Below are 26,937 nucleotides of genomic sequence, written 5' to 3'. Positions count from 1 at the left end.
GAAAGAGACGCTGGGAGAAGTCGAAATGAGACATGCACTTTATTCACTAATGCTTTACAAGAACGAACAACTAAGAGTTACAAAAAACATTTGGGGGAAAAAAAAAAGGTTGTTTTGGATACCAGCAAAGAACATTCAAAACAGTACTTTTAAGATTAGCAAATAAAAAAGAACAAAATAGGGAGATTGGATCCTTCTTAGGTCTGAGACGCTGAACGGCTCTCGCTCACAGGAAGAACAGTTTCTCTGAGAGCTGGATGGCAGGCTCTGAGTGGAGGTACTGGCCAGACAGGAAGGCCAGTTTGTGGGCATACTTGCACGGTGCAGGAACGCGGATCGTTCCGGGCCAATTCCAGTACAGGTGGCACATCTTGAAGGTCAACCTGTGTTGAATAATAAATAACATAATAAATACATAGTTTGTTTACTTTATTTGTAATATATAGGTCAGTGCTGCATAGGCTTGCCGTGATAGACGGTGCTGAAGCGGACGATTTAGTTTCGAAACAAAATGCAAAAGCGTCCGTTTGGCAATATTTCGGATTCTGAAAAGCCTGTTGAATTTTGCCGTTTATCAAAAAAAAAAAAATTTAACGTTTGTTTCTTATTTAATTGGTTCAACATTTTTTGCTGATTTGTACTTTATTTAAACTTTGTGTAATTTATTTATTTTATTTAACATCATGGTTTTTGCCTTGCCTTCAAGTTTTCTTATTAGTTTTGCTAATAAACATTCTGTTTCTTGTTTATTTGGTTAAATATTAGCTATACATGTTTACTTATTGCCAGTTTTTATACCCATTTAAACTTTATTCAAGTTATTTGTTATTTTATATTCGGCATAGCCTGCCCTATAGCATGGTGTATTTAAGTTTTGTTAATAAAAGTTCTGTTTTATGTATAGGCTAAAGTGAGTTAAATTTTATATTTTGTAAATTTCTGTGGATAAAATTGGTATTTCAACATTCCAAAATATGTCATCATTTTTTTTTTTACTTTTAACTCTTTCCCCGTCAGCGTTTTTGAAAAAGTTTGCCTGCCACCGCCAGCATTGTTGCTGATTTTCACTAAAATGTATTTGCCCCCAGAATGGGTTATATGAATATTTAAAGGTCAAGATCAGACCCTCTACTTCGTGAAAACAAAAGTAGGTAGGTTTCATAAAAAAAGCAACATTTTGAGCAGCTGTGAATCTGAGAAAATCGCATTTTTATCATATACTACATCTAGATTATATTCAGTAATATTATCAAAGCAAAGATGCAGCAGATGGCTTCCATCAGTGCTCTCAAAGCTTGCACAGGCCTTTTTTTTCCTAGCTTGACATTGCATGTTACATTACACAGTTTTTATCTATATGCGGTTGGTGTTAAATTATTTTTTTCATATACGCATACATTTGAGATCACTCGTTTCTGCTTCTTCCTTGCATGTATGTGCTTTCTAGACTCATTCAAGAGATGCGCCCCCAAGAGTATAACAGTGAGAATGCGGAAACCCTACTTTAATCCTTGTGTAAACCCATGACATTAAATATCAAATTTAACAGGTTCTTGTAATCAGTATTGTTTAAAGTGAACCTCTGTAAGTGGTCAGGGGTGAGGTTTGCGGTGTTGTACACTGCTATGTAATGAGTGGGCAGGCCGCAACCCTGTCGAATCGAATGTGCCATTAGGTAGAAGTCCACCCTGAAGAGAAGAGAAAACATGTCAATTCATACACCACATTTTATTTACTGCCGCTAATGCACTTGACTACATCTCGTTTCTGCAAAGCTCTGCACATCTAGCTGCTAAAGCCATTGGCAGAATCCTAGACTGCGCTTCAGCTCTCGTCAACCAACCAGTCTCTGTTTGTGACGGTGTGGTCCAGAATGGTTCCTGGCGAGGGCGTGCCGAAGTGGTTGGCTCCGTAGGAGTACAGGGTGGTGCTGATCCTCTTCTGCACCACGATGAAAGCCAGCTTCGGTTCGTAGTTCGGGATGGTCTCAAAGCATTTCAGAACCTGAGGAATCTCATAAAGCTCCACAGTCTTGAGCTGTCCGTCAGACACGCCGTCGCGATAGATGACGATCTTCTCAGGGAAGGTGTGGTTCACCTGTTTGTAAAAAATTGGTAAAATGGGTCAAATACATCCATGCACAACATTCAGGAGACATAGAGAAGCTGTAGCATTTACGAAATCATTTGTGACCCTGGAGCACAAAACCAGTCTTAAGTCTCTGTGGTGTATTTGTAGCAATAGCTAAAAATACATTGTATGGGTCAAAATTACAGATTTTTTCTTTTATGCCAAAAATCATCAGGACATTAAGTAAATGTTTCATAAATATATTTAGTAAATTTCCTACCGTAAATATCAAAACTTCATTTTTTATTAGTAATATGCATTGCCAAAGACTTAATTTGCACAACTTTAAAAGCGATTTTTCGTTTTTTTTGCACCCTCAGATTTTCAAATAGTTGTATCTCGGCCATTCATCAATGGAAAGCTTATTTATTCAGCTTTCATATGATGTATAAATCGCAATTTCGAGAAATGTACCGTTATGACTGGTTTTGTGGTCCAGGGTCATATTTGACCAGTTGATATAAACGCCTCATTACCTCGTAGTATTTCTGCAGGGCAGCCAGCAGACAGACCCTGAAGCCGTTGATTATCTCCTCATGAGGCATCTGGAAGGTAACCCTGGAGTACCATTTGGTCAGCGTGCTACGCCGGGACAATAAACACAGGGTTAGGCCTGATTCACAGATGTCGAATCTGATGCATACAAGCAGATGCGGCTACATTTAATCTATTAAAGTTGGGATGAAATGAAAATCTATTTTCTAAATGCATGCCATAGATGCTTTGGTGAACAGTTCATCGATGCATATGCATTTATTTTCTGACCTAACAATATTTAATCAAAATTTCACTGGATTTTCCTGACTTCTCGTGACATACAGTATATGCAGAACTGAGATTTATGTAGATGCATAAAAAGATTTTATGTTTACAATATAACAAAAAAAGTATAATTTAAAAATATGCTGTTCTTTTGAACTTCATACTCAAAGAATCCTGAAAAAAGGTATATATTTTTTTTAAGGATCATGCAAAATATATTTAAAACTGTATCTCTCACTGTATTTTTGATCAAATAAATGCATCCTTTTCTTTCGGATGGTTTTACCTGTTAAGACTTGCCACAAACCCCATGACAGATCTGCTCTTCTTGCTCACGTCATGGTGAACATCCACCCCAATCACCATCAGGTATTTCTGTTCAAATCAAAACTACAGGGGTTAGAAGTTATCCTTTTATATAACACCATTTGCTTATATGTATGTGCTGCAACAATCCAACATCAGCACCATTCAGAAGGAACAATGCTTTAAGATGCCTTTTTGCTTCATCATGCATTACATCATATTCAATCTATTATATGTTATTTAAAACCTACTAACTAAATAACTACAGTTTGAAAAACAAAGAAAATACTTTTTATAATATCACTAATATTAGTTCTCCCACCAGCTCAAGACTATTGATGAGTTTGTTGTGGCTGGTGTCTAGGTAATAAAGTCAAGATGTGATCCTAGGAATAAATACTGAATCTTCAAAAAACAAAAAAGGGGTCTGATTTAGCACACACTCACCAGAGGAACATTCACCGTCCACAGCTCTCCTCCCAGTTTGCAGTTGATCTGCAGAAGGATCTTTTGAGCGATGCTGCGCAGCTTCTGTGGCTGAGAGATGGTCCGCACGTTGATGGCCTGGGAATAAGTGTCACAGATGTGAAATTTTTATTCATTAACACATGCTGTTTTCCACAAATACACAAGGCAAAAAAAAAGAAAGAAAGTTAATTAAAGGGATATTCCATTAAAAAAAATGGAAAAACCTTTTTGGTCCCTCAATTTCATAAAAATATTTAAATTTGTGTTCTGAAGATGAACAAAGGTTTTATGGGTTTAGAATGAGATGAGGGTGAGTAATTAATGACAGTTTTCATTTTTGGTTGAATTAGCCCTTTAACAGCTGAATAATTCCACTGACATGGGATTAAAAAGTACAAAAATAATGGCAAAAATTTTCAGTACAAATGATGTGGTCAGAGGTTTTATCTTTCAGGCAACACATTTAAATAACTTTCGATACAGCATTGTTTTTAAGGCAGAGGAAACTTACTTTTGTCATGCAAGAATGCATTTAACTAAAAAAATGTACAAAAATAAAAAAAACATCTATTTCAAATAAACGCTGTTCTTTTGAACTCTATTCATCCTCAAAAGTATTAAACAGCAAAGTTGTTCGCAACATAGAAAATAATGTTTCTTGAGCAGCAAATCAGTATATTAGAATGATTTCTGAAGATCATGTGACACTAGTAATGATGCTGAAATTTTAGCTTTACCATTACAGGGATAAAATACATTTTAATATATACTAAAACATAAACCCGTATAACAAAACAAAATATTACTAAATCAAAATATTGTTGTTGCCCTGGGGGGCATTAGATATATCTTCAAAAATCTTCGAACAGTAGTGTGTGTGTTACATAAACAGCAACTGAACAATGAAATCCAAAGGAACTGTGTTGATGAAACCTGTGAGGGTACGGGACTCTGGATGCAGCAGAGCTTCTTGATGGCGCTGTACAAGTCGTCTCTGTTTCCGGTCATAATGCACACGACCAGCTGCACATTGGGCTGAAAACCAGGAGAGACAATATACCATATACTACGGTATTTAGATAATACCCCAATGCACTACAAAGCCAAAAGAACTATGGCCCAGAGAAAGTAACATTGCTCTTTGAGAGAACAGTAGGGATGTAACGATTAACCATGAAACTGGTTGAAAATCTATTAAAATATGTGATGATTCAAATCGGCTGAGATGCTAAATAAAACGCGATTCAATTAGGGAAGAGGTTTATATGCATGTATGTCTGAGGGGAACTTACTCGCTTTAGAAAAGTTTAGATGGTATTTTTTATTTTCATCTTGCCTCTGTACAATGCATATTAAAGTTCATAAGTGAAGCCCTGTTTTGTTTACAGCGGTAACCAAGGAAACACTTCAAGCTCCACCTGCTGCAAGGTGTTCATAAGTGCTTTGTTTACAGTGGTAACCAAGGAAACACTTCAAACTCCACCAGCTGCAAGGTGTTCATAAGTGCTTTGTTTACAGTGGTAACCAAGGAAACACTTCAAACTCCACCAGCTGCAAGGTGTTCATAAGTGCTTTGTTTACAGTGGTAACCAAGGAAACACTTCAAACTCCACCAGCTGCAAGGTGTTCATAAGTGCTTTGTTTACAGCGGTAACCAAGGAAACACTTCAAGCTCCACCTGCTGCGTGTTCATAAGTGCTTTGTTTACAGTGGTAACCAAGGAAACACTTCAAACTCCACCAGCTGCAAGGTGTTCATAAGTGCTTTGTTTACAGCGGTAACCAAGGAAACACTTCAAACTCCACCAGCTGCAAGGTGTTCATAAGTGCTTTGTTTACAGCGGTAACCAAGGAAACACTTCAAGCTCCACCTGCTGCGGTGTTCATAAGTGCTTTGTTTACAGCGGTAACCAAGGAAACACTTCAAACTCCACCTGCTGCAGTGTTCATAAGTGCTTTGTTTACAGCGGTAACCAAGGAAACACTTCAAACTCCACCAGCTGCAAGGTGTTCATAAGTGCTTTGTTTACAGCGGTAACCAAGGAAACGCTTCAAGCTCCACCTGCTGGCAGAGAGTGAATCTGCATCTCATTCAGCTCGTCTGCTGTTTCATGCAGATATTTCTTGTGTATAGTTTTACAAAACTTAAGTCAAATCATTCTGTAAAATTTTGAAGCAAAAACTAATTCAGATTAAAAACTGTTCATGTTGCATGTATGCAGCATCTTGGTTTTGATCATAATTAAAATGCAGTCGTTGCCTCTATTTTTAAATTGAAAGAGCACAAAGAATTATTTTATTTATATGAAGAATTTCATTTTATTTGTGTTATTTATTTGATTTGGGGCTTTTTTATTTCAATTTAGTTTTGTTATTTACATTATATTTAAATTCTGTTATTTACCAGATGCTTTTATCCAAAGTGACTTAACAGATGCGAACAACAGAAACAATCGAAACCCACAAACGAGGAATAATATGCAAACAAGTTAAATATTAGTATATTATTTTAGTGTTACATTTAAATTTCACAAAGAAACGTGCAACATTTTGTCAAAAACAATAATAAAAGGACAAGTTTGATTTATAATTTGTCTTGAATCTCCTTTTGTTCGTGAATCGTGAATCGAATCGTGAGTTGAGTGAATCATTACATCCCTAGAGAGGCTCTTTCATTACACTTCCCCACCTCACTGGTGAGTTGAGAGTGAATGCTCTTGATGAAGGTCTCGGTTCGATCATCCCGTAGCTCTACGCGGATGGGCCGATCAATTGTAATGCCCATTGGTCCGGCTACCCTCGTGAAAGTAGTCACGAGCTCCTCTGCCTGATCGGTTGCCCGCCGGGGATAGAAAACAGCCCAGCATTTCAGAGGAACCTGACAGAGAGCAATCAGGAAACAAATACAGTAGACGGGAAGAGCAATGTGAGAGAATGAGATTGGGGCAAGTTTAAAACAGCCAAAGATCTTTTTCATACAAGTTCATAAGAGCCATTTTGCTCAGGATTCAGAAAACACTACGTTTTGATTCACTAAAATGAACCTAAGAATCATCTTATTCAATAATCAGACTTGTTTGGTCCAGCGAAGGGTTTGTAATTCACTCAAGTTACCCATTTCTAGTGTAAAAGGTATTTTGTTCAGTGATCAGACTATACTAAGTCGCTCAAACAAACCAGATCATGAAAGAGTCATTTAGTTCAGAAACTCTCTGTTCTGTTTTCTCAAAGCTTCATACATTAATAGGGTCATGAAATTGAAAATCCAAATGTTTATCATATTAGAGATATTACTCTAAAATAAAAAACGCACCATGTTTCTAAACTCAAAATGTTTTAAACGTGAATTTATTATTTTCTGCACTTATGAAACGCCTGGATTTGGAATAATTTAAAGCATAAATATGCTATCACGACTTCAAAATAAAAGTCTAAACCCTCGCTCTGATTTTACATGCTTCCATGTCCACATATTACAAACACAAATGTGGAGGCAGAGATAGAGAATGAACCGACGGACTTCATTTAAACAATGTTGTTTGTTGAATTTTCCTATCAAAATAATGGCGTTCCAATGGACGTCTTCAGCTTTTAAAAACAGCCAGGTTTTCTGGTAGTGGGTGGAGTTAATTTGCAAACGCTAATCTCATTGGCTGGCGCTCACCTATTATCGTCTCTGTTTTGATTTCAGCAAATCGGTTCGAGGGAACGCACACAACCTGATTAATATTCATGAATGCAGCAGCTCATTAAACCTTAGTAATCCTTACTGTGTTTTATAGTTCTTATTAGTAGAATTCATATCATTAATATCTTGTCAGTATGGTTGGTAGTTTTTTCCCAATTTTTCTTTTTATTTTTTATCAGAAACACTGAATGACCAAAAAAAGCACCACCACCAGTCCAGTTCTATCTCTCTCTCTCTCATATATATATATATATATACACACACACACACACACACACACAAAAGGATTAAATTCATGGTACAAAATGACCATTTATATGTAAATATAAATATTCTGTTGAACCATATTAAGATAAGCGCACCTCAGGAAACATTATAAAATAATGCATTTCATGACCCCTTTAATACCCACGTGTGATGTGCCTCAAACAAAAGGTGTGAATTCAATCCACACATTTCTTTCACTCAAGCCAAACAAGGCTGTTCTCTTTCTGTGGTGACATGTGCACTCCCCCAAAAACCAACGAGTCACAGTGATTTGGTTCAAACACCCTACACTGACTCACAGTGCTGATGGAGGGGTCTCGAACCACCTCTCTGGACCAGTCTACTGCCGGAGACGTGACAAACGAAGCTGAATGCAAGCAGATAGTCTCATTGGGCAGAGTTCTTCCTTGAGTCTGTGCAGAAACAAAACGTTTCAGTAATTCATGTGAGCTACAAACACACCAATGCATCAGTATGCAAACCAATGCAGTTAATACAATTCATTAAAAGTGTGACTAACACATCCAGTGATAAATAAGGCAACATTAGTGATTCTTCAAAACTACTTGCATTTGTTAAAATGAGGTATTTCCCTAAGTCGATTTTTAAAAATACATAAATTTACCTGCACATAACAATAACGCTTGAATTAACTAGGCTTCATTTATTTTCCCCCTGCTTTATATTTAGATTCTACCAGATCCATAAAGAAAGTGTATTTGCATTTTAATGATAATCTTTTTGCTTTTGCTTTACATTTAAAACGGGCACAAAAAACAAAACCGTATAGGGATATTTGTCAGGTACTGTTGGATTTCACTCAAATACAAATACGACATTTAGGCCTGTCACTAATGATTATTTTGGGAATTGAGTAATCTAGCAACGACGCAATAAAAATAGTTTCAAATAAAATATAAAAATCAAGTAATCATATGCTTTTACTGAACAAAAGCGTTGAAATTTATAATATAGTAATAAAACAATAATTATAACTTATGTACATTATGTATTATATCAAATGCCTTTAAAGCATGATCTTATACCCATTTAATATTGACTAAAAATACACACCATATGCAAATATGGAGTTTGCATGTGAATGATAATTGTTTGTGTGGAGCAGCATTTACTGTGAATTATGGGTGGGCGATATGAGCTAAAATTCATATCACGATATTTTACACTGTCCAAGCGATATCAATATTATATTGTAATATATACATAAATTAATTACAGGTAAAATATTTGAACCTTATATAACTAGAGAAAGTGAGAGATTTGACATAGACTTGAAAAGTATTTTTTAAACCTGCAATGCATATTTTTGTTAAACTGAATTGCAGCATTTGTGAATTCAATAATAGCACTTTTATTAAGATTTTTAAATGGTTTTAATATTGCGTGCTTTACTTCATTTAGTTCATCGGTCGGTATATTTTTTTTATAATGGAGTACTCAAATTTATTTGAGATATTGTGACGGGCCTAACAATAAAAAAAAATCCATTAAATCCTAGAAATAAAACATTAAAGTGCTGCAATGCTATATACATTTTTAAGTGACTTTAATAATATTAATGATAACTGATATACAGTACAAGACTATATAACAAACTATACAGAATAATGCGATATATGTAGGTAAAGTATAACAGGAGTAGAAATGAACACTGAAAATGACTTGATGGATCTGTGGATGTATAGTACTTAATGCAAAGGATTAGTGTCGGCAATATGTTTATTTATTTATTTTTTATAAATTAAATAGTTGTCAGAAGTGACAGTAAAATGTACTATTTTCAATGTTCTTTTAAACAGCTTTGATCACAGAAATTGCATTTTAAAATATAACGAAAGTTATTTGGTATTTTAATATATTGATCAAATTTATGCAGCCTTAAATGCACTTCTTTCAAAATAATAAAAAAACTACCTTGCCCAAATTTTTGGTCGTGTAGATACATAGAATAACACAATTTAATAGAAGCCATCCAGGTGTAATACGAGTTGAACAGGAACTTATTTATGGTTTAATATTTATGGAGGATCTGATGGATGCACCGAAGACACAAGAAGTGCTCTGAACTACACTGAAGTGCGTGTTTCCATTCTCACCACGAGAATCTCTTGGCTGATGCTCAGGCCCCAGCGAGCCAGTTCTGAGACCGCTTCGTTATTGCTGTTGATGTTGTGCAGCAGTTGTTTGAGACTCTGGGTGTGCTGCTCGGCTCCCACATTGATGTGCATGGTCAGATCCTAAAACACAAGACGAATAGATAGATAACTATATGTGTCTCAAGTCTCTGGGGTATATTTGTAGCAATAGCCAAAAATACATTGTACGGGTCAAAATGATTGATTTTTTTTTTAAGCTAAAAATCATTAGGATATCAAGTAAAGGGTAATGTTCCATGAATATTATTTAGTAAGTTTCCTATTGTAAATATATCAAAACTAAAATTTTTATTAGAATTACACATTGCTAAGAACTTTATTTGGACAACTTCAAAGGCAACTGTATCAATATTTGGAATTTCTTGCACCCTCAGATTCCAGATTTTCAAATAGTTGCATCTCGGCCAAATATTATTCTATCCTTACAAACCAGACATCAATGGAAAGATTATTTAGAAATCCCCTTACTGCTTCGAAGACCGTTTTAACTGATTTGTACCTTCATGGCTCTGAAGTCTTTCCTCATCTTTTCAGGGATGCCGGTCATGAAGGAAAGCTCCGGCAGCAGCAGGATTTCACCCGTTATAACCTGTTAGGAAATGGATCAAATTCACATAGTATCACACATAATAAATTCACATCCTGGTACTTTGGAAAAGTACAGACAGGTATGTTCAATGCAGCTGTTTTGACAAAAGGAAACGAGATTAATTTCTAGTTTCAACATTACTTGCTATTCAGATATTCTTCTTTAAAGGAAAAGTCTGTATGCAAAGTGACCCACATTTGGTTTTTGACCACTGAATGTGTGTACATTTTAAGAGTTTACTCCTGAAGCCATATTGAAATTCTAATATCTCTGGAACTAATTCATATTAAATAAACCACTGTTACAGAACAGTACCCAAATACACCACTAGATGGCAGGAGTTTAAATTCAATTAAGCTCATGCCATTCAAACCGTCACTGTCCTTCTAAAGCTTTTTAATAACCCAAAACATAAACACACAAAACAGCACCACAATCCGTTCCAGAAACCCTGATAAGCATCTGCTCACCTTTCCTCCAGGTTTGGACCTCTCTTTTGGACGATGGATGAGCATTGGTTGCTCCAGTTCCTTTATGGTGATGCCGTAGTTCTTTCTGTGCATATAAAAAGCTAATCAGAGAACTGACAAAAACAATAAAACAGCAACCTTTCACTCTAAACTAGCATATATCAGTCTCTGCTATTATAATGAGCTATTATTTATGAATGTATGAACATTAGCAATGTCATGTGCATCGTATAAATCCAGGTACGGTCCAGCTGTTACGTCTTTTACATGCATTCAGGTCTTAAATCAGAGAAGTGGGTTCTCCACACAGCACATGCACCTGTAGTATTCGACAAACGTGGTCACGGTTCCATCAGCCAAGGTGAAAGTGTCTTTGGGAGACTTGGACCACTCGATGTCATCGATACGGTAAGTGCGGTTATTATAGCGTGTGATGACGATTGAGCCGACAAACTCCTTTGTGCATTCGTCCTGAAAGCTCTCACGACTTCCCTGGTAAATCAGGTTCCTACAGCAGACAAACGGTTGTTCAGAGACATCACTGCATTAATACTGGCAAACTGATTTTAGCCTAAAATGTTGCATGCATTTCAAACGTTTTATACAAAGGAGTTCTGATCCAAAACCTATGAGCTGCATTGCTCTCTAACACTCACAGGAGATCATAAGGGTCAATTGATATTTATACATCATCTAAAATAATCTGAATAAACAAGCTTTCCATTGATGTATGGTTTGTTAGGACAGCACAATATTTGTCCGAGATGCAACTATTTGAAAATCTGGAATCTGACGATGCAAGAAAATCTAAATTTTGAGAAAATTATCTTTAAAGTTGTCCAAATTAAGTTCTTAGCAATGCATATTACTAATCAAAAATGAAGTTTTGATATATTTAATATAGGAAATGTTATGGAACATCATCTTTACTTAATATCCTAATGATTTTTGGCATAAAAGAAAAATCGATAATTTTGACCCATGCAACGTATTTTTGCCTATTGCTACAAATACACCTCAGCGACTTAAGACTGCTTTTGTGCATATATCACATGATGCTGAATCTGATGGCAACAACAGAGTAATGACAAACCATGTAAGATCTTTAATTCTAATATTTCAACCTAGTTTATAAAGAAATTATGCATTACCTCAAGAAGTGCATAGTATATATAAAGTTTGGGTAAATTAGTCAATCCATAATTAGATTTATTTATTTATTTTTCATCCATACCACTCTGAACTCACTATGTCTACTATATTAGATGATTTTTTTTATATTAGAAGAATATTGCTGTTGTCTTTTCTATGAATGTTTAGAAGCAATGCTCAATGCTGCAATAGAATTTGGCCAATTTTTAAAAATAAATTGTATTCACATATTATGTATTAATTAATACTATAACAATAACACTGGTAAAATCATTTTGATTAGCAAAAACATTGTAAAAACAAAAAAAATACAAATTAAGCTTTAATGATGCACTAAGAATTTACGTGAAACAGGCAATGCCTAATGTTGCACTAAAACAAGTTTATGTCAATAATCTAAAAATAAGACCAAAAATCCATCGTTTTATTTTTTCTAGATCTGCAACTCGTTAGACTTCGAAACAGCTTTTTAGTGGAAATAGTGTTGCACGGTGCACCGATACTTCAAAAGAATCGCTCTTCTCGGAAATTAAAAACGTCACGATTCCTAAATGTATTAGTATCGATACTTCAAAGAATGACTGCGTTCCAGATTTGTAAGAGACGTATTTCATGTTGGTGTGTGCAACGCACGCTTCCAGTGCCTCCCTATGGACGGCTGTGTGTTTTCTCACACAAGCAGCAAAAAAGCACTAGAGCGAGATGGCTGCATTAGTGGCTTTACTAAACTGATTTGGCTTTACTAAAATGTGTGCATAATCGCATTAAATCGTTTAAATAAGTTGTTCAGATGAACAAAGCACAAGGTTTTCTTGCATAATTAACATTTTAATTGTTTGGTCAGACAGTTCATATATAATATTCACATTAATCATGGATTAAATGTGGAGTTATGTTCTATATGCCAAATATGAAAACGAGCGTATCTGCACAGCACCTATAACTGCGCTGTATCTGCTGATTGCTGATCGAGATTTACATGCTTGGCTCACTGACCCCGTAAACTCATTCATTTCGTTCATAAACGAGATGTATCAGTTCATTCAACTCATTCACGAATGAGAAGATCTCTCGATCTCGTTCAGTGAAGGGCGGATTCGTTCACTACATTCAACAAATCACATGCTCCGTCACATCTTGAGTAACTTGACAGGATGAAACAGTTCACAGAGCTGTTCACGAGCTGCGCATGCGCTGCTAATAGCGCCGCGCGAGAAAAGATTCGTTCACGGACGAACGATCACTAGTGCAATTTCATATAGCTTATATTAAATATTAGGAATATATATTTTCATATTTTATTAGGTTCCTTGATAAGGTTACAATACGAAGGTCGAAGTAGCTACGTATCTTCCGTGACGTTCCCGATGCATGGGTCGGGGCGGGTAAAGAAGTGTGACTTTATTTGTGGGCTGGGGCGGGCCAGATAATTTCTTAAAAGCTGGACCCGCGGGTTGGAAAAAAAACCGGACCCGCGGGTTGGAAAAAAAACCGGACCCGCGCATCACTGAGCTGCATGTGCGAGCACGAGTGATACTGTGGCCGCCGGTCCACAACTGTAGAAAAAGATGAGACTCATTAAAGCTCACTGGCTGAGTTTTCTCCTCTGAAAGAAAAGGTTGCACAACTGACAGAATAAGTTACAATATCTGAGATATTGCTGCTAAATTATATTTGCTTTTTTTTTTTTACTTGAATGGCATTGCTTAAATTGATATTTATCTTTTGACATTTAATCTTCAGAAACATTGTTTAATATAATCGCTGTTCATATTTTTATTCAAAGTTCAGAATCAAGATACATTTATTACTCTTATGTTTCTTATGATAACTGAGATAATGCAGCTAAATTTATTCTTGAATGTCATTGCTCTAATTTATTTTTTATATTTTGATATTTCATATTTTGTTCACGTTTAATATATCTGCTGTTCATATGTTCATTTATTAGTGTGTAAAATAAAGCACAGCAATGATATTTGAGAGTGTATTTTCCCTTTCAGGAAAAGTATCGAAAAAGTATCGCAATTCTTGACTAGGTATCGGTATCGAAACGATAATTTTGGTATCGTGACAACACTATAGTGGAACGAAACACTCGACTGACGAAGTGGCACTGACTTCATTCATGTGTGCATGATTGATTACAACTGAAACTCACATTATATCCAGCACAGAGTCGTTTCGCAGCACCTTATGAGAGACGTCCACAACGAGGTAGAGACCGCCATCAGTGTGTTTAATACTGGTGGAGTATCCAGGCCACACCTGAAGCCTGCATTCACAAACACAGTTAGGTACAAACTATCACCAGGATCCTGGACAGTGCAATAATATGCAAAGCATTAATGCAAGTGCTGCTGAAACGGTTCAAACACATCCAGTAATCATAGGTCAGGTGGAAAAATACCAAATCTTGAGTCTAGATTTATTCGGTGTGAAATCAAACAAGGTGGAGCACAGCAATTCTGGTTGGATTGCAATCACAGACAACAATCAGGTTAGTGCAAAATACCGGTGTTTGCCGAGAATCACTACAGCGTTGGGGTCATAATGGTTTCTGCCCACCAGCTTCAGCCCCAGTAATCTCATCACTCTGGAACGGAGAGAAAGATTGAGAGGAAAGCAGCAGAGAAAGTCAGAGCTGACTGTCAACAAGCCATTATTGCTCAAGACTTCTCTCCTATGCACAGAAAAATTGGAGCAATACTCTACAGGGCTCGACAATACGGCCTTTTTTGCACTGCACGATCACAACATTAACTACAGCAGCAGACTCACGTGGTGTTTTCACACTGGAAGCGTTTCCAAATACCTTACTTAATATTTGCTTTAATAACGGCCTTAAATTATCTAATGGTTCTTGGTCATCTTTGAGAATTTGACTGACAAAATCTAATTTACATGAAAAGCAGGGATGACATTTATATTGGAATTCATTTAAGTAATATGCAAAATCCAGTTTTGGATTTAAAATGTTTGTTAAAGGAAACAGAGCGAAAATAAAATATGAATCTTAAATGAAAAAGTCCAACTAAAGATATACTGAAGTATATCTGATCGTGCAAAAGTGGAACTATTGCCAAGTAAAACATCTTGCACTTACAGACCGATATTATTCAAAAGATTATATAATCCTCATTAATTAAAACACGTTTTAATCTTAATATTAAGAAATGTGCATTGTGCACAAGTATTGCTCGAAATAAAATAATTATAATTTTTACATTAGCACGTCTTGAGCAATATGAGAAATGTTAGATTTCAACTATACTTAGTATGTCTAATGTAATCTAATACCAACTAAATCTTTTATCGTTGCATCCCTAATTCTGAGCATTACATCATGCATACGTTATAAATCACGAATCATTAGTGGGTTCATACATTCATGAAGATCTCAAACCTGACCTGCGGTGTGTGTATTATGCTATAGATGGAGAACACACACCTCCTTAGCACCACGCTGTAGAACGGGATACACAGATCAGAGCTGGGCGGCAGGATCTTTGTCAACTGGATCTTGATGTCAATCTCTTGATTGTCAGTTTTTCTCTCAGCTTTAAGATGAACAACCTGTTACACAGAAGAACTGAAGTAAGCTGGAGTTATTAATAGGGATGTGATGGTTCGAGCGTACTTTAGTCTTGATGTCACGTCTGGTGTGAGTTTGGTACAGCAAGGGAAAAAACTAAACATGAAATGGTTTACTGAACAAATCGCTATTTCTTTAAAATAACTGAGTTATAATTAAAAAAGAATTTCTTAGGGATAGAAATCTACCTCAGCTTATGCTCTAAACCAGTGGATCTCAACTGGTTTGGCACTGGGACCCACGTTTTATCATTTAATATCATATTAAAACGTTTACATTTTTTGAAATTGAGATTTATGCATCATCTGAAAGCGGAATAAATAAGCTTTCCATTGATGTGTGGTTTGTTAGGAGAGCAATAGTTGGCTGAGAAACAAGTATTAGAAAATCTGGAATCTAAGGGAGCAAAAAACATGGAAATATAGAGAAAATCATCTTTAAAGTTGTTCAAATGAATTCTTAGCAATGCATATTACTAATCAAAAATTAAGTTTTGATATATTCACGGTAGGAAATGTACAGAATGTCTTCATGGAACATGCACAGGTTTTTTTTTTCATGCTCATGTTAACAGATTTTAGCGTTCACAATGCACATGGTTGTGTGAAACAGAGTTCGCTGTGCTGCATGCACTGGATTAAAGCGACAGCACATTGTTAACACGCATGGATTGACAGAAAATGTAGTAATAACTCCAAAAAAAAAAAAATGCATATAACTAAAGTCAACAGTCACATGCTTTTTGGCTAGGTTTAAAGAAAAAGAGCACTTTCAGATCAAGAAGGCAATAATAGATGACACTCGTGGACGTAGGACAACAAAGTTCTGTATGAACTGCAGGATTGCTTGTAATACAGATTTAAATGCTACAGAAACTAGGAGTTTTAATTTAGAATGTTTGTGATCATGTAACAGGTTTAAATGTTTTGCAACGTAATATACAAATCTAAATGTTAATGCAAAAGTAAAAGGCATTGAATAATGTTTGAATTGAATAGTTTATTATTTGAATTTGCTGAAAAAGAGAAAACTGACATCATTTGAAAGAGTAGACTTTTTTTCTTGTGGTGGTTAAAACTATTCTGAAAGACTCATACCGCAGGTTTTCATATGTTTAAAGTGAAAAACATGTAACATGCACACAAACCTCCTCAAGACGTTTTGGCAGATAGAGGATGGATCCGTCAAAAGCCACCACCTCCCCTGTAGTGGGCCGATGCTCCTTCATCATACCAAAGCGCATCGCGACAGACTCAACGTTCGGCCTGAAATGAGAAAAACAGCTTTCCTCTTAAAAAAAAAAAAAAAAGATGCAGCTAATCGTAATAATTCAATCAATACTGGTTACAACTGTATATAAAGCATGATCTACTTTAGCTTGACAGGCAGAGGCATCTTCCCACTAGAACTAATGTATGAGGTAATGTAGGGCTGGGCGATATGGCTGAAAACTGTATCACGATATCAGTGTTTCATATCGGTCGATATCGATAATTATTGATATTTTTTATTACCCATTTAAAATAAGGACCAGGAGAAAAATGTTACATTTAAACATTTTTATTTTAAACTTAACCTTCCTCTGATCATAATCCCCTCAGTTCTTAAGACAATAAAATGTCAACACAACCATGTAAAACTCAAATAATTAAAATGTAAACATAAGTCTAAAGTCACAATGAACACTTTACAATTATCTTAACATTTAAGGTGCAAAATGAAAGAAAATGTAAGAAATGCTTAAAGTGTAATAAAATAGTGCAAAGTGTTAAATATAAACAGAAACCTGAGAATTTAGTGCAAGTTTAGTGCTAGGAGGTTCACTAGCTGTTCACCTTCTGGTGAATAAAGTGTTTTAAAATATGTGCAGTGTTTGGTAAACAAATAAAACTGAGGTAGACTGAGGTACATCTGTAACATAAAAAACAAACCTACAATACAGTAACATTGTTTGAAATATAAAACCTGCAAAAATATGAAAAAGTAACTCTTCAAGCTATTCTTACTCTAATCATCATACTTGAAGTTGAACTATTCAAGTATATTTTCAGTCCAGGTTTTGTGCTAGGAACACCAGCTGGTTGACCTTCTCTGGGTCTAAAGCTGCCCTGGTGCATGTAACAATATTACCCCCAGTACTTTCTGAGGGGGTGCTGGTGGCTGGAATGCACAAGTACTTTTTCGCCAGCTGAGACAATCTGGGGAAGTTGTGTTCATGTAGCCTCCACCAGTCCAGAGGGTTAGACTCACTGTCTGCATCAGGGCACATCAGGTACCTTTCCAGCTCGCTCTCCACTTTTTGTTTTTCAGTGAGGGGCAAAGCATCATCTTGGCACTGTTTTTTGAAAAAGCTCCCCAATGACTTGCGTTGCTTCTTCACGCCCAGTGGCAGAGGTGGTCCACTTGCAGCTCCTCCTTCTGCACCTTGGTCTGCTGCTCCTTCAGAAGGCCCTGCCTGTGATTGGCCCTGGTCTTCATCCATGATCTCAGACACGGCTCTCATTTGAATGGCCCCTACCTTCTCTGGTCTGATGTATTGGCCTTTAAATCTAGGGTCTACGAAGGTAGCCATGTCAAGAAGATCATCTGTGTCAGGGTCAGCATATTTCTCGTCGAGATAAGTCATTATCTTTATCTTCAGCTGTTTTGTGAGCTGAGTGTCCCCCTCATTAACTTTCAGCAAACTGGAGCGGAAAAGGTGGAGCACAGGCTTCACGTACGAGACCGTCACATATGACTCCCCAGAAAGGGAGTCTGTGAACTCCAGGAGAGGAGTTAAGGCCGCATGCATTGACTCAAGGATGTCAATATCCTGCCACGTTGGGATCAGGTGCCTGTTGTTTTTGTCAGAAGACAGAACTTCAGTGATGGCCTTTTGTTGCTCTAGGACCCTTGCCACCATCTTTTGTCTTGAGCCCCACCTGGTTAGTGACTCTGTGACCAGCTGGTGTGTGGGAAGATGGAGACGTTCCTGTGCTTTAAAGAGCGCACTCTTTTTCTTCCACGAGTAAGAAAAAGCAGATACCACTTTCTTGCACACACCTACAGCCCTCTCCACTCTTTTATCTTTTCCTGCAGCACCTGCAGAAAAACAATGCCAGTGTAAATAACTGATAATAGATCACACACACACACACACACACACACACACAGAGAGAAACACAGAAACACACACACAGAGAAACACAGAAACACAGAAACACACACACACACACACACACACAGAGAAAAAGACAGAAACACACACACACACACAGAGAAACACAGAAACACACACACACACACACACACACAGAAACACACGCACACACAGAGAAACACAGAAACACACACACACACACACACACACACGTCATGTCAGTGTGTAAAGCTGTTTCCATAAATCATAATAATATAATTATAATATATAATCTCAATTATTAGCTAGTAAAATTACCCAAGGAACCAACATTGATGACGAGCATTAAAATGACAAAGCTACTCACCAATAGCAGAGTGCAAACGATGGCCAAAACACTGCAGCCGTGTCCAGTTGTTCAGTGAAGTCGCCTTCACTACATTTGCCCCGCTGTCTGTGGTGATGCACACCATTTTGTCTTCAATCAGACTCCAGGACAACAGTGCCTCCTTCAAGCCTTCTGCTATCACTTCTCCTGTGTGATCTTCGGGGAAATATGCAGTCTCAAGACATCTGGTTTTCAAACCCCATTCATTGTCGATGAAGTGAATGGTCAAGCTAATGTATGGCTCAGAAGTACGGCTTGACCACAGGTCAGAGGTTGTTGCAAAGTACTTGGCTGACAATATTTCTTGCTGCACAGATTCTTTGCACATTACATACAGCTTAGGAATGGCAGTCTTAGAAAAGTACTTTCGGCCAGGAATAACATAGCGTGGGTCAAGCACGTGTACGGCTGTGCTCCAAAGGATGAGCGCGGCTAAGGTGGTAAAACAAGTTTGTGGTATTACCAGTCTTGGCAGGTACGATGGTCTTGCATAACCTGCAGACGACATTGGTCTGACTACGGTCAGTCTTATAATATCCAAAAAACTGCCATACTGGCGATCTGACTTTTCCTCTTTTATTTACAATTTCCTCACTCGCTGCGGCACTCACTTTCTGCTTATCAATCGCCGGTTACTGAAGAGACAGAGCACGAGACAACGATATGGCGCAACCAAACTTGACACTGTTACATGATTGGCTGTTAGCGTGTCACTCCCTATGTTGCTGGGTTACCAAAAGTGTGAGTGCCTTTGTTAATGCAACCAAACTTGCTTCGCGTCCTCTGTTTGCTTCCGACGAAGAAAAAAAAAATATCGAACGTTTTATCGAACAATTTTTTTATTGATATCGATCACGTGTCTATCGCAATACATATCGTTATCGTTTTATCGCCCAGCCCTAAGGTAATGTCTGAAGTTTATGTTTGTTTCCATTCTTCCATCTTTATTTGACCCTTTACCTCTCGCACTGTCGCTAATAGACTTGCCACAGTTACACATTATTACCCTTTTATAGGTTTTTATTGCTTCTATCAGCCTCATTTGTAAGTCGCTTTGGATAAAAGCATCTGCTAAATCACTAAAGGTGAATGTTTTCAATGAAATATATTATAAGTGGCCTACTGTTTACTTGTTTAAAATAATTGGACACAATATAGTACACAGTAAATTCAATACAGCAGCCACCAAAGACTTTAACTGTATTTTGACTCACGTAAAAGTAACATGGTACTGAAACACAGCTTCGTTTTTGCAACAGATGGGGATGTAGTTTGAGCCGATGGATATGGGACTGCCTTTTGTTCCGATTTTCTGCAGAGGCTCCCTGTAAAACACATTGAAGAAGAGAAACATTAGCTTGTATGAATTATTGGATTGATTTGTTAATAAGAACAGCACCAATGGAACAAATCATTTGCAAATTAGGCAGAATTGGGTCATAACTCTGCTGCAGTGTATATTATGTCTTAGTAAGTCTTGTGTGTTAATAAAGGATGCATTTATTTAATCAAAGATATTGTGAAATATTATTATAATAACCGCTTTTTTAGTTTAACATACTTTAAAATTTAATTTATTTGATGAACTTTTGGCATCATTTTCTCCAGTGTTCAGTGTCACATGATCCTTCAGATATCATGAAAATATGTTGATTTGATGCACATGAAACATTTCTGATTATTATCAATGTTGAATAGTTGTGCTGCTTAATATGCTCGTGGAAACTGGGTTACATGTTTTTTCAGGATTTTTTTTTTAACTCTTTCCCTGCCATTAACGAGTAATCTCGTCTTTTAAAAGAAAACGCTTCCCGGCAAAAGACGAGTTTTTTACGGCTTTTTGTGTTTTCACTGTTATACACTTGGGGGCGCTATTTCACATCTTCTGAACGAGTACAAAACCTCCCGAACAAAAACACACGTGAACAGGACGAAGAAACGAGCGATCTCTTATGCAAACAGAGTAAAATGATGATCCAGGAAGTGGTTTGTGTCTGTGCAAGCTTTGGAGGTGTTGATGGAAGCGATTAACTGGATTTATGCTTTGATAATCGTACTAAATATTATCCAGATGTAGTTTTTGATAAAAATGTGATTTTCATTTAATGCGACCAATTGAACTACATTCAAGTATTGATAAAAAAAAAAGAATGCTTTAAGCTAAAATAAAATGTTTTTTGTTATTGTTGTTTAAAAGAAGAGGCTCTTATCTTTAACTTTGGTGCATTGCATATTCAAATACTCAAACAGCAAAACATACAAGAGCCCATCAAATTTTTGTGAAAATCATCAAAATCACTAGGGGTGGCTGGCATTTAAAAAAAAAAACAGCATTTATTTGAAACAGAAATATTTTGTTACATTGAAAATGACTTGTACTGTAACTTTTGATCAATTTAATGTGTCCTCACCGAGTATTAATTTCTTGATATGATATAAAACAAATAAACAGGACAAGAAATGACTGAAAGAGAACTCATACTTCACTGTCTCTATTTTCACTTCAACTTTTGGGGGTGTTCCTGGAGGAACTGGGGCATCTTCAGAGATGGAGGCAGCAGACTGCAAGGAGAACGGGGCATCAATGGGAGAAACGGGGCCCGAAGGGCCAATCGGTCCACGGCCTACACTCATATGGGGCAACGCAGCTCTGCCAACACCAACAAATCCTCTGCCCAGGACACTGCAAACACACAAAGCTGAACTCATTCTGATGCAGTCCCTAATCTCAACCAAAAACGAAAAAGATCTTTTCAACGGTGAAGCAAAATAAGCTCCAAATACACAACGACAGGCCCATCATACAGGCAATTTCTTAAGTTGTCTGAAGCCATATTAGAGACAAACACACACAGATTAGAGCTGTTATGCATTCACAATCTTCCAGAAGAAAGTAAGTCATGCAGGTTTGGAATGACATGAAGGTCAAGATTTTTTTATTTTGGGGTGAACTACTATTTAATGTTTTCCATGAGCAAATAAAAAATGCAAAGAATTAGAAACAACACCTGATGGCTTCTTCTGCCCCAATGATGGTCGGCTTAGACTGGACATTTGCCCCCAAATCACCTGCTGCCCCCCGTCCTGAGAAACAAGGTACAGAACAGACAAATAACAGAGTCATACTCTCACAGCGAAGTGCTGGTTTCAATTTTTCATCTATATTTTAAAAACTAAATCTCTATTGGATAACACTTTATTTGACAAAAAAAAATAAAATGAAAATTGCATTTAAAAAGATGAACTGTTTTGATATTTATTTAATAGATTTAATGCATTCATTAGATTACATCACTGATTAAATCATAAAAAAGAATCTGGAAAACTTAAAACACAAATAAAATAACATTTCATAGGGAGATATTATTATTTTTGCAAATGTAATACATTTTTAAATGGTTAAAGTTGTATTATTTCAATCGAATAGATAGACATACTTTTTGGTTTTTAAAATTGAATCAAGTCATTCAAAAAGTAGAGATAAATATATGAAACAAAAAAGGAATTTGGAATAGAACTAATTTCATACTATGATGAAATGTCAACAGACACTACATTTTTAAAGATTAAAACATCACTTATGTCATGAATGCCAAGTGACTTCTCCAAACTTTAATTAAGCTCAGAGGTTGTCGTTTTTTAAATATTGACATTAATATCTTACAGTGTGTGTCAAATATATCAAATGGGAACCGCTGCTGATTTGCACATATTGGTTCACACAGTTGATTAATCCCAGAAGAGGTGCATTTAGGGACATAAGAAACACTGTGACAACAAGGTTATTATAGTGCTGGAAAAGGTTGAGAAACTTATCTTAAAATGTCATGTTTGTGTTGTGAAAATATTTTTTTAAACAGCAAAGTCAATTGCGGCACGAAAAAAAAGAAGAGGGTTTCCAGAGAATTGTGCGGAAAGGTCACAGAAAGCTCACTGTTTCAGACACTTCGAGACTTAAAAGAAAAACGGAAGATTAATGGGTTTACGTTCATCATTCGTATTTACATTGCAGATTACATTTGTTTTCATTATTAGCTACTTGACCTTCCTGTTGTCTTCAGCAGTTCACTGCACGTCTAATTGGTGGCTATTCAACTTTATTGGTGTTGCCAAGGATACAAAAATGATGGCGCACAATTTAATGCCCACTCCAATCAACCAAGCGCTGACATGAATAATAAAACAGGTATGAGTTTGATTAGATGCAGTATGCAGCAGGGTTGACTAAGATGTGCTGTATTTATAATGCTATAGGCCCTGCTCCTTATGATGCTAATATGCAACTTTTTTAATACCAAACCTGAATGAATGCACAAACATGATGGTATAAATGGTCACCATCTTTTAATGGTTTGGGGTTCCTGAAAATCTAGAGATGCATACATACACAATGAAGCAAAAGCAATGCTTTTCGTGTTTTTCTCTCACATACCCACAGGTGTAGCTCCTCTGCCCCATGTCTTTCCCGGCTCAATGCCCAGGCCCCTGAACATGGACACCAGAGATGACCCCGGCCCAGGAGCCTCAACCTAAAACAAAGCCAAGCCTGAGACTAGCGCATAAATCTACTGAATTAATGTGTTTGCAAAGCAGAAGTGACTGACTGAATTCCCTTTATGATGCTGCACAAAAATTCAGCAGTTTGTTTGTTTTAAAAGTTAGTTGGCTTAAAATTAAAATAATAAAGCCATACAAATTAGCATTGTAATTTTACAGTTGTAATACAAAGTATAACTTGTTTAAATTTCATTTGATTAAAAGATAAATGTTTTATGGCAGAAGAATGTAAAACTAGGACTACTGTAAAAATACATTTTAAGAAATTAGGTTGTTTTTATGTATTCAAATAATTAAAACATAATTAAACACCGAATTTGGTAACAACAAAAAAATATGGGCCCTATAAATGTAATTTTCTTTTAATAGCCTTATGTTAAATAGTTTCTTGTTTTATCAATAAGGCATGCTTTTTTATTGATAACATCTCATTTAACCATTAAAATGTATCAAGAATCAAAAATGGAATCTTGAACATTTAAAAAGAAAAAAAAAAGAATTTTGGGGAAAAAAAGAATTTTGAAAAAACATCGGAATTTGAAAAAAAAAAAAAAAAAAACACCATTTCAATCTCTGGTGTTCAAACACCACAAATATGCCCATTAGCTTCCCTTTAATCACAATCTTTATTAGAAAAATCTCCCTTTCGATTGTTTCACCTGAGCAATCGCTGGAGCCACCTCTGTTTGCAGCTCAGGCATCTTTTCCTGTACATCAGATTTCTCAATGTCCGGTGTAGGCACTGGTCCCACAGCAGCCCCTCTCCCAATCCCAACACTGGGCTCTGGAGTGGACAGCAAAAAACCTCGGGCTCTTCCAAATCCTCCCTCGTCTGTCGGTAATCGCACTCCTCTTGGAAAGCCCACCAGAGGCTCGCTTACAGACTGAGTTATGCCTCTCCCAAACCGTACAGGTGTTTCTCCAGGTACGCCTAAGGCTCTACCTCGTCCAGGAAGAGGGTCATCTTTAGGCAGGACCAGACCTCTGGCTCGTCCCAATGGGGGCTGGTCAGGCAACTGACCCTGATCTTCTGCTGACTGCATCCATGGCATGCGGGTGACCCCTGGGTGCCCTGGAAAGGGGGGTCGCTTTGGATCCATTTCTTCCTCTGCTGCACTTCAATGCAACTGACAATAACAATGCACAGACATCAATGAAGGTTTTGATTTCAAACAATCAATTAATGGGTCACTGTGCACGATTTCTAGAAAATATGCACAGTGATGCACAAATAAAAACTCGCTTTAGTATGCCCAAAATGTCATGTTAACTGCTGTAATCGAGGATAATGTCATTTTTGCACGCATTCAAAATCTTTTACCTCGGTCGACGTGAGCACGTGCGTGTGTCTGACAGGCGTCTAAAACAAAACCAATTTCACTTTTTAAATTTGATTTGCAAGTTAAAATTAAATGACATTTTATTTTTGGATGCCTAGGGGAATAAAACATTAACCAGGCGTATTTCGTGATGTAGTTTTTTGGTCTTTGCATGTCGAAACCATAAACTGTAGGTCGAAACGTGACAGCGCGCGAAGTCCATTCATTAGGATTATTCGACAGAATGACGCACGCAGCACCAAAAGACAATTCTATTCGATTATTCTAGAAACAAATGAGGTTGACGCATGCATACAATCGTAAAACTGGTATAAATTATGCTTAATGTACCTGCAAACGTAGTCGACACTTCCGTGGCGATGAAAGAGCTCTTCAACAACCGAGTGACGGAATGAATCGAACAAATTCTGATTCAGTGTTGCCCGATTCGTGATTCTTTTCAATGACTCAGTTAAACCCCCTGTGGGACTATTAAATGTACGGTAATCTCATTTTTGTCTTTTAGGCAGTTTGTGAGACTGATGCACTTATACAGGATTTGTGGATACAGACCATCTGTACAATAAGAAGTATGTCAAATTACATACAGAGCAAGCTAAAGAAAATAAGGCTGTCAGTGGAAACCAAAATGTAGATTCGTGTTTTTTTTTTGACATTTTCTAAAGGAAATGTAAATGGTGCTTTCTCGTGCAAAACTCCTCTATATTTGTAAATTATAATTATAGTGACAGTTAATAATATAATAATAGCTAATAACAATTTCCAATTTTAGTAAACTATATGAAAAATAAATTTCAATTTTAGTTTAATATAAAAAAATTAATAAAACTTTTCAAATTTACAGTGTGTTGATCAGTGTATTATTTGTTAGAGTAAACTACAATTAATTAAATGGTTTTAAACCTGTCTATTTATTTGTCGACTTGAAATATGATTTATTTACATTTTTATTTTCGGATTAATGCATTGATAATAGTCCTTCATGAACATCTAGCCTAGAAAAAAAGTACACAATCAGTATTTGCAACTTGTAGGAAACTTTTTTGGAGCTGGCAGATGTGGTCGCTCTGAATTGTCATTGTATAGTAAGAGTGCACTTTTTATATTGCATGAAAATAAAGTTTATTGTTCATAAACAAGATCAGGGTGGGATGACAGAATTTTCTTTGTTGGCGAGCTGTTCCTTTAAATATAATAAATAGCAATGCTTGCCTATTCAAAAAAAAGGACCCATATTTTTTCTGTTCATGCAAATATTGTGGTTTATCCTTGACACTGGACAGGATGACAGGCCATCGATCAGATGACAGAGTATAGCAATGCTGGCTATAACTGAAGATGCTGACAAAGATAAACGGATATCATCTCGGCAACAAAAAAATGAAAATCGTTCAAAAGAGATGTGACATTCTGGGGAGCTAGTAAACACGAGGAAGCCATCATAAGTTACATGTGGCTGCACACTCCTGCCATGCTCCCTGTCTTGAATCTATGATAAAGTGCATGCAGTCACCTCGTGCTGTGACATTACTCTCACCCTGCGTGACTCAGATTCTGTCCCATCGGCTCAGAAGCTTGACATTCTGTGGAGGAGCCCATCGAGCGCCGGCGGACAAGCTTGCTACGTTTCCTCGTCAGACAGACGTTTTAGCTCACTTCTGCCGTTATTGGGCTTTACTGTGTGCTCGGCTCCAGGCTCTCCGGGGGTCGGCGCAGGAAATGGGAGCAGATTTGTGGCAAATTACAAATCTTGCTGTGGACCAGCAGGAATCCGAGACTCGGGAGCTACAACAAATGAGCCGATAGCTTTAAAGAGCAGGGGTTAGAAAGGATTGGTTACTGGTTGAGATTTTTGGAACTAGAGTCAATCCTAGATTGTTACTTTGTGATTTATGAATATAACTCCACTTTAGTTAGATGCATTCTTTGAA

The 26,937-nt window shown here is 36.8% G+C and overlaps 1 protein-coding gene across 1 annotated transcript; it reads right to left on the bottom strand.

Annotated features, from left to right (window-relative positions):
* Window positions 1-16: 16 nt before the first annotated feature.
* LOC132141608 (piwi-like protein 2) lies at window positions 17-25,481 on the bottom strand. The gene is made up of 23 exons (XM_059551290.1): window positions 25,337-25,481; window positions 24,326-24,793; window positions 23,542-23,638; window positions 22,118-22,193; window positions 21,592-21,792; window positions 20,324-20,434; window positions 16,751-16,868; window positions 15,460-15,584; window positions 14,524-14,604; window positions 14,170-14,283; window positions 11,176-11,364; window positions 10,857-10,941; window positions 10,297-10,386; window positions 9,738-9,878; window positions 7,920-8,033; window positions 6,355-6,543; window positions 4,600-4,701; window positions 3,646-3,762; window positions 3,179-3,267; window positions 2,607-2,712; window positions 1,844-2,097; window positions 1,581-1,688; window positions 17-383 (listed from the first exon to the last, which is right to left on the bottom strand). The coding sequence occupies exons 2-23, from the start codon at window positions 24,764-24,766 to the stop codon at window positions 227-229; spliced, it is 3,105 nt and encodes a 1,034-aa protein (XP_059407273.1). The 5' UTR covers window positions 24,767-24,793; window positions 25,337-25,481; the 3' UTR covers window positions 17-226.
* Window positions 25,482-26,937: the final 1,456 nt, after the last annotated feature.

The sequence above is a fragment of the Carassius carassius genome, chromosome 5, assembly GCF_963082965.1.
Source record: "Carassius carassius chromosome 5, fCarCar2.1, whole genome shotgun sequence".
NCBI classification, from domain to species: domain Eukaryota; kingdom Metazoa; phylum Chordata; class Actinopteri; order Cypriniformes; family Cyprinidae; genus Carassius; species Carassius carassius.
This window is presented reverse-complemented; position numbering and strand designations above follow the sequence as displayed.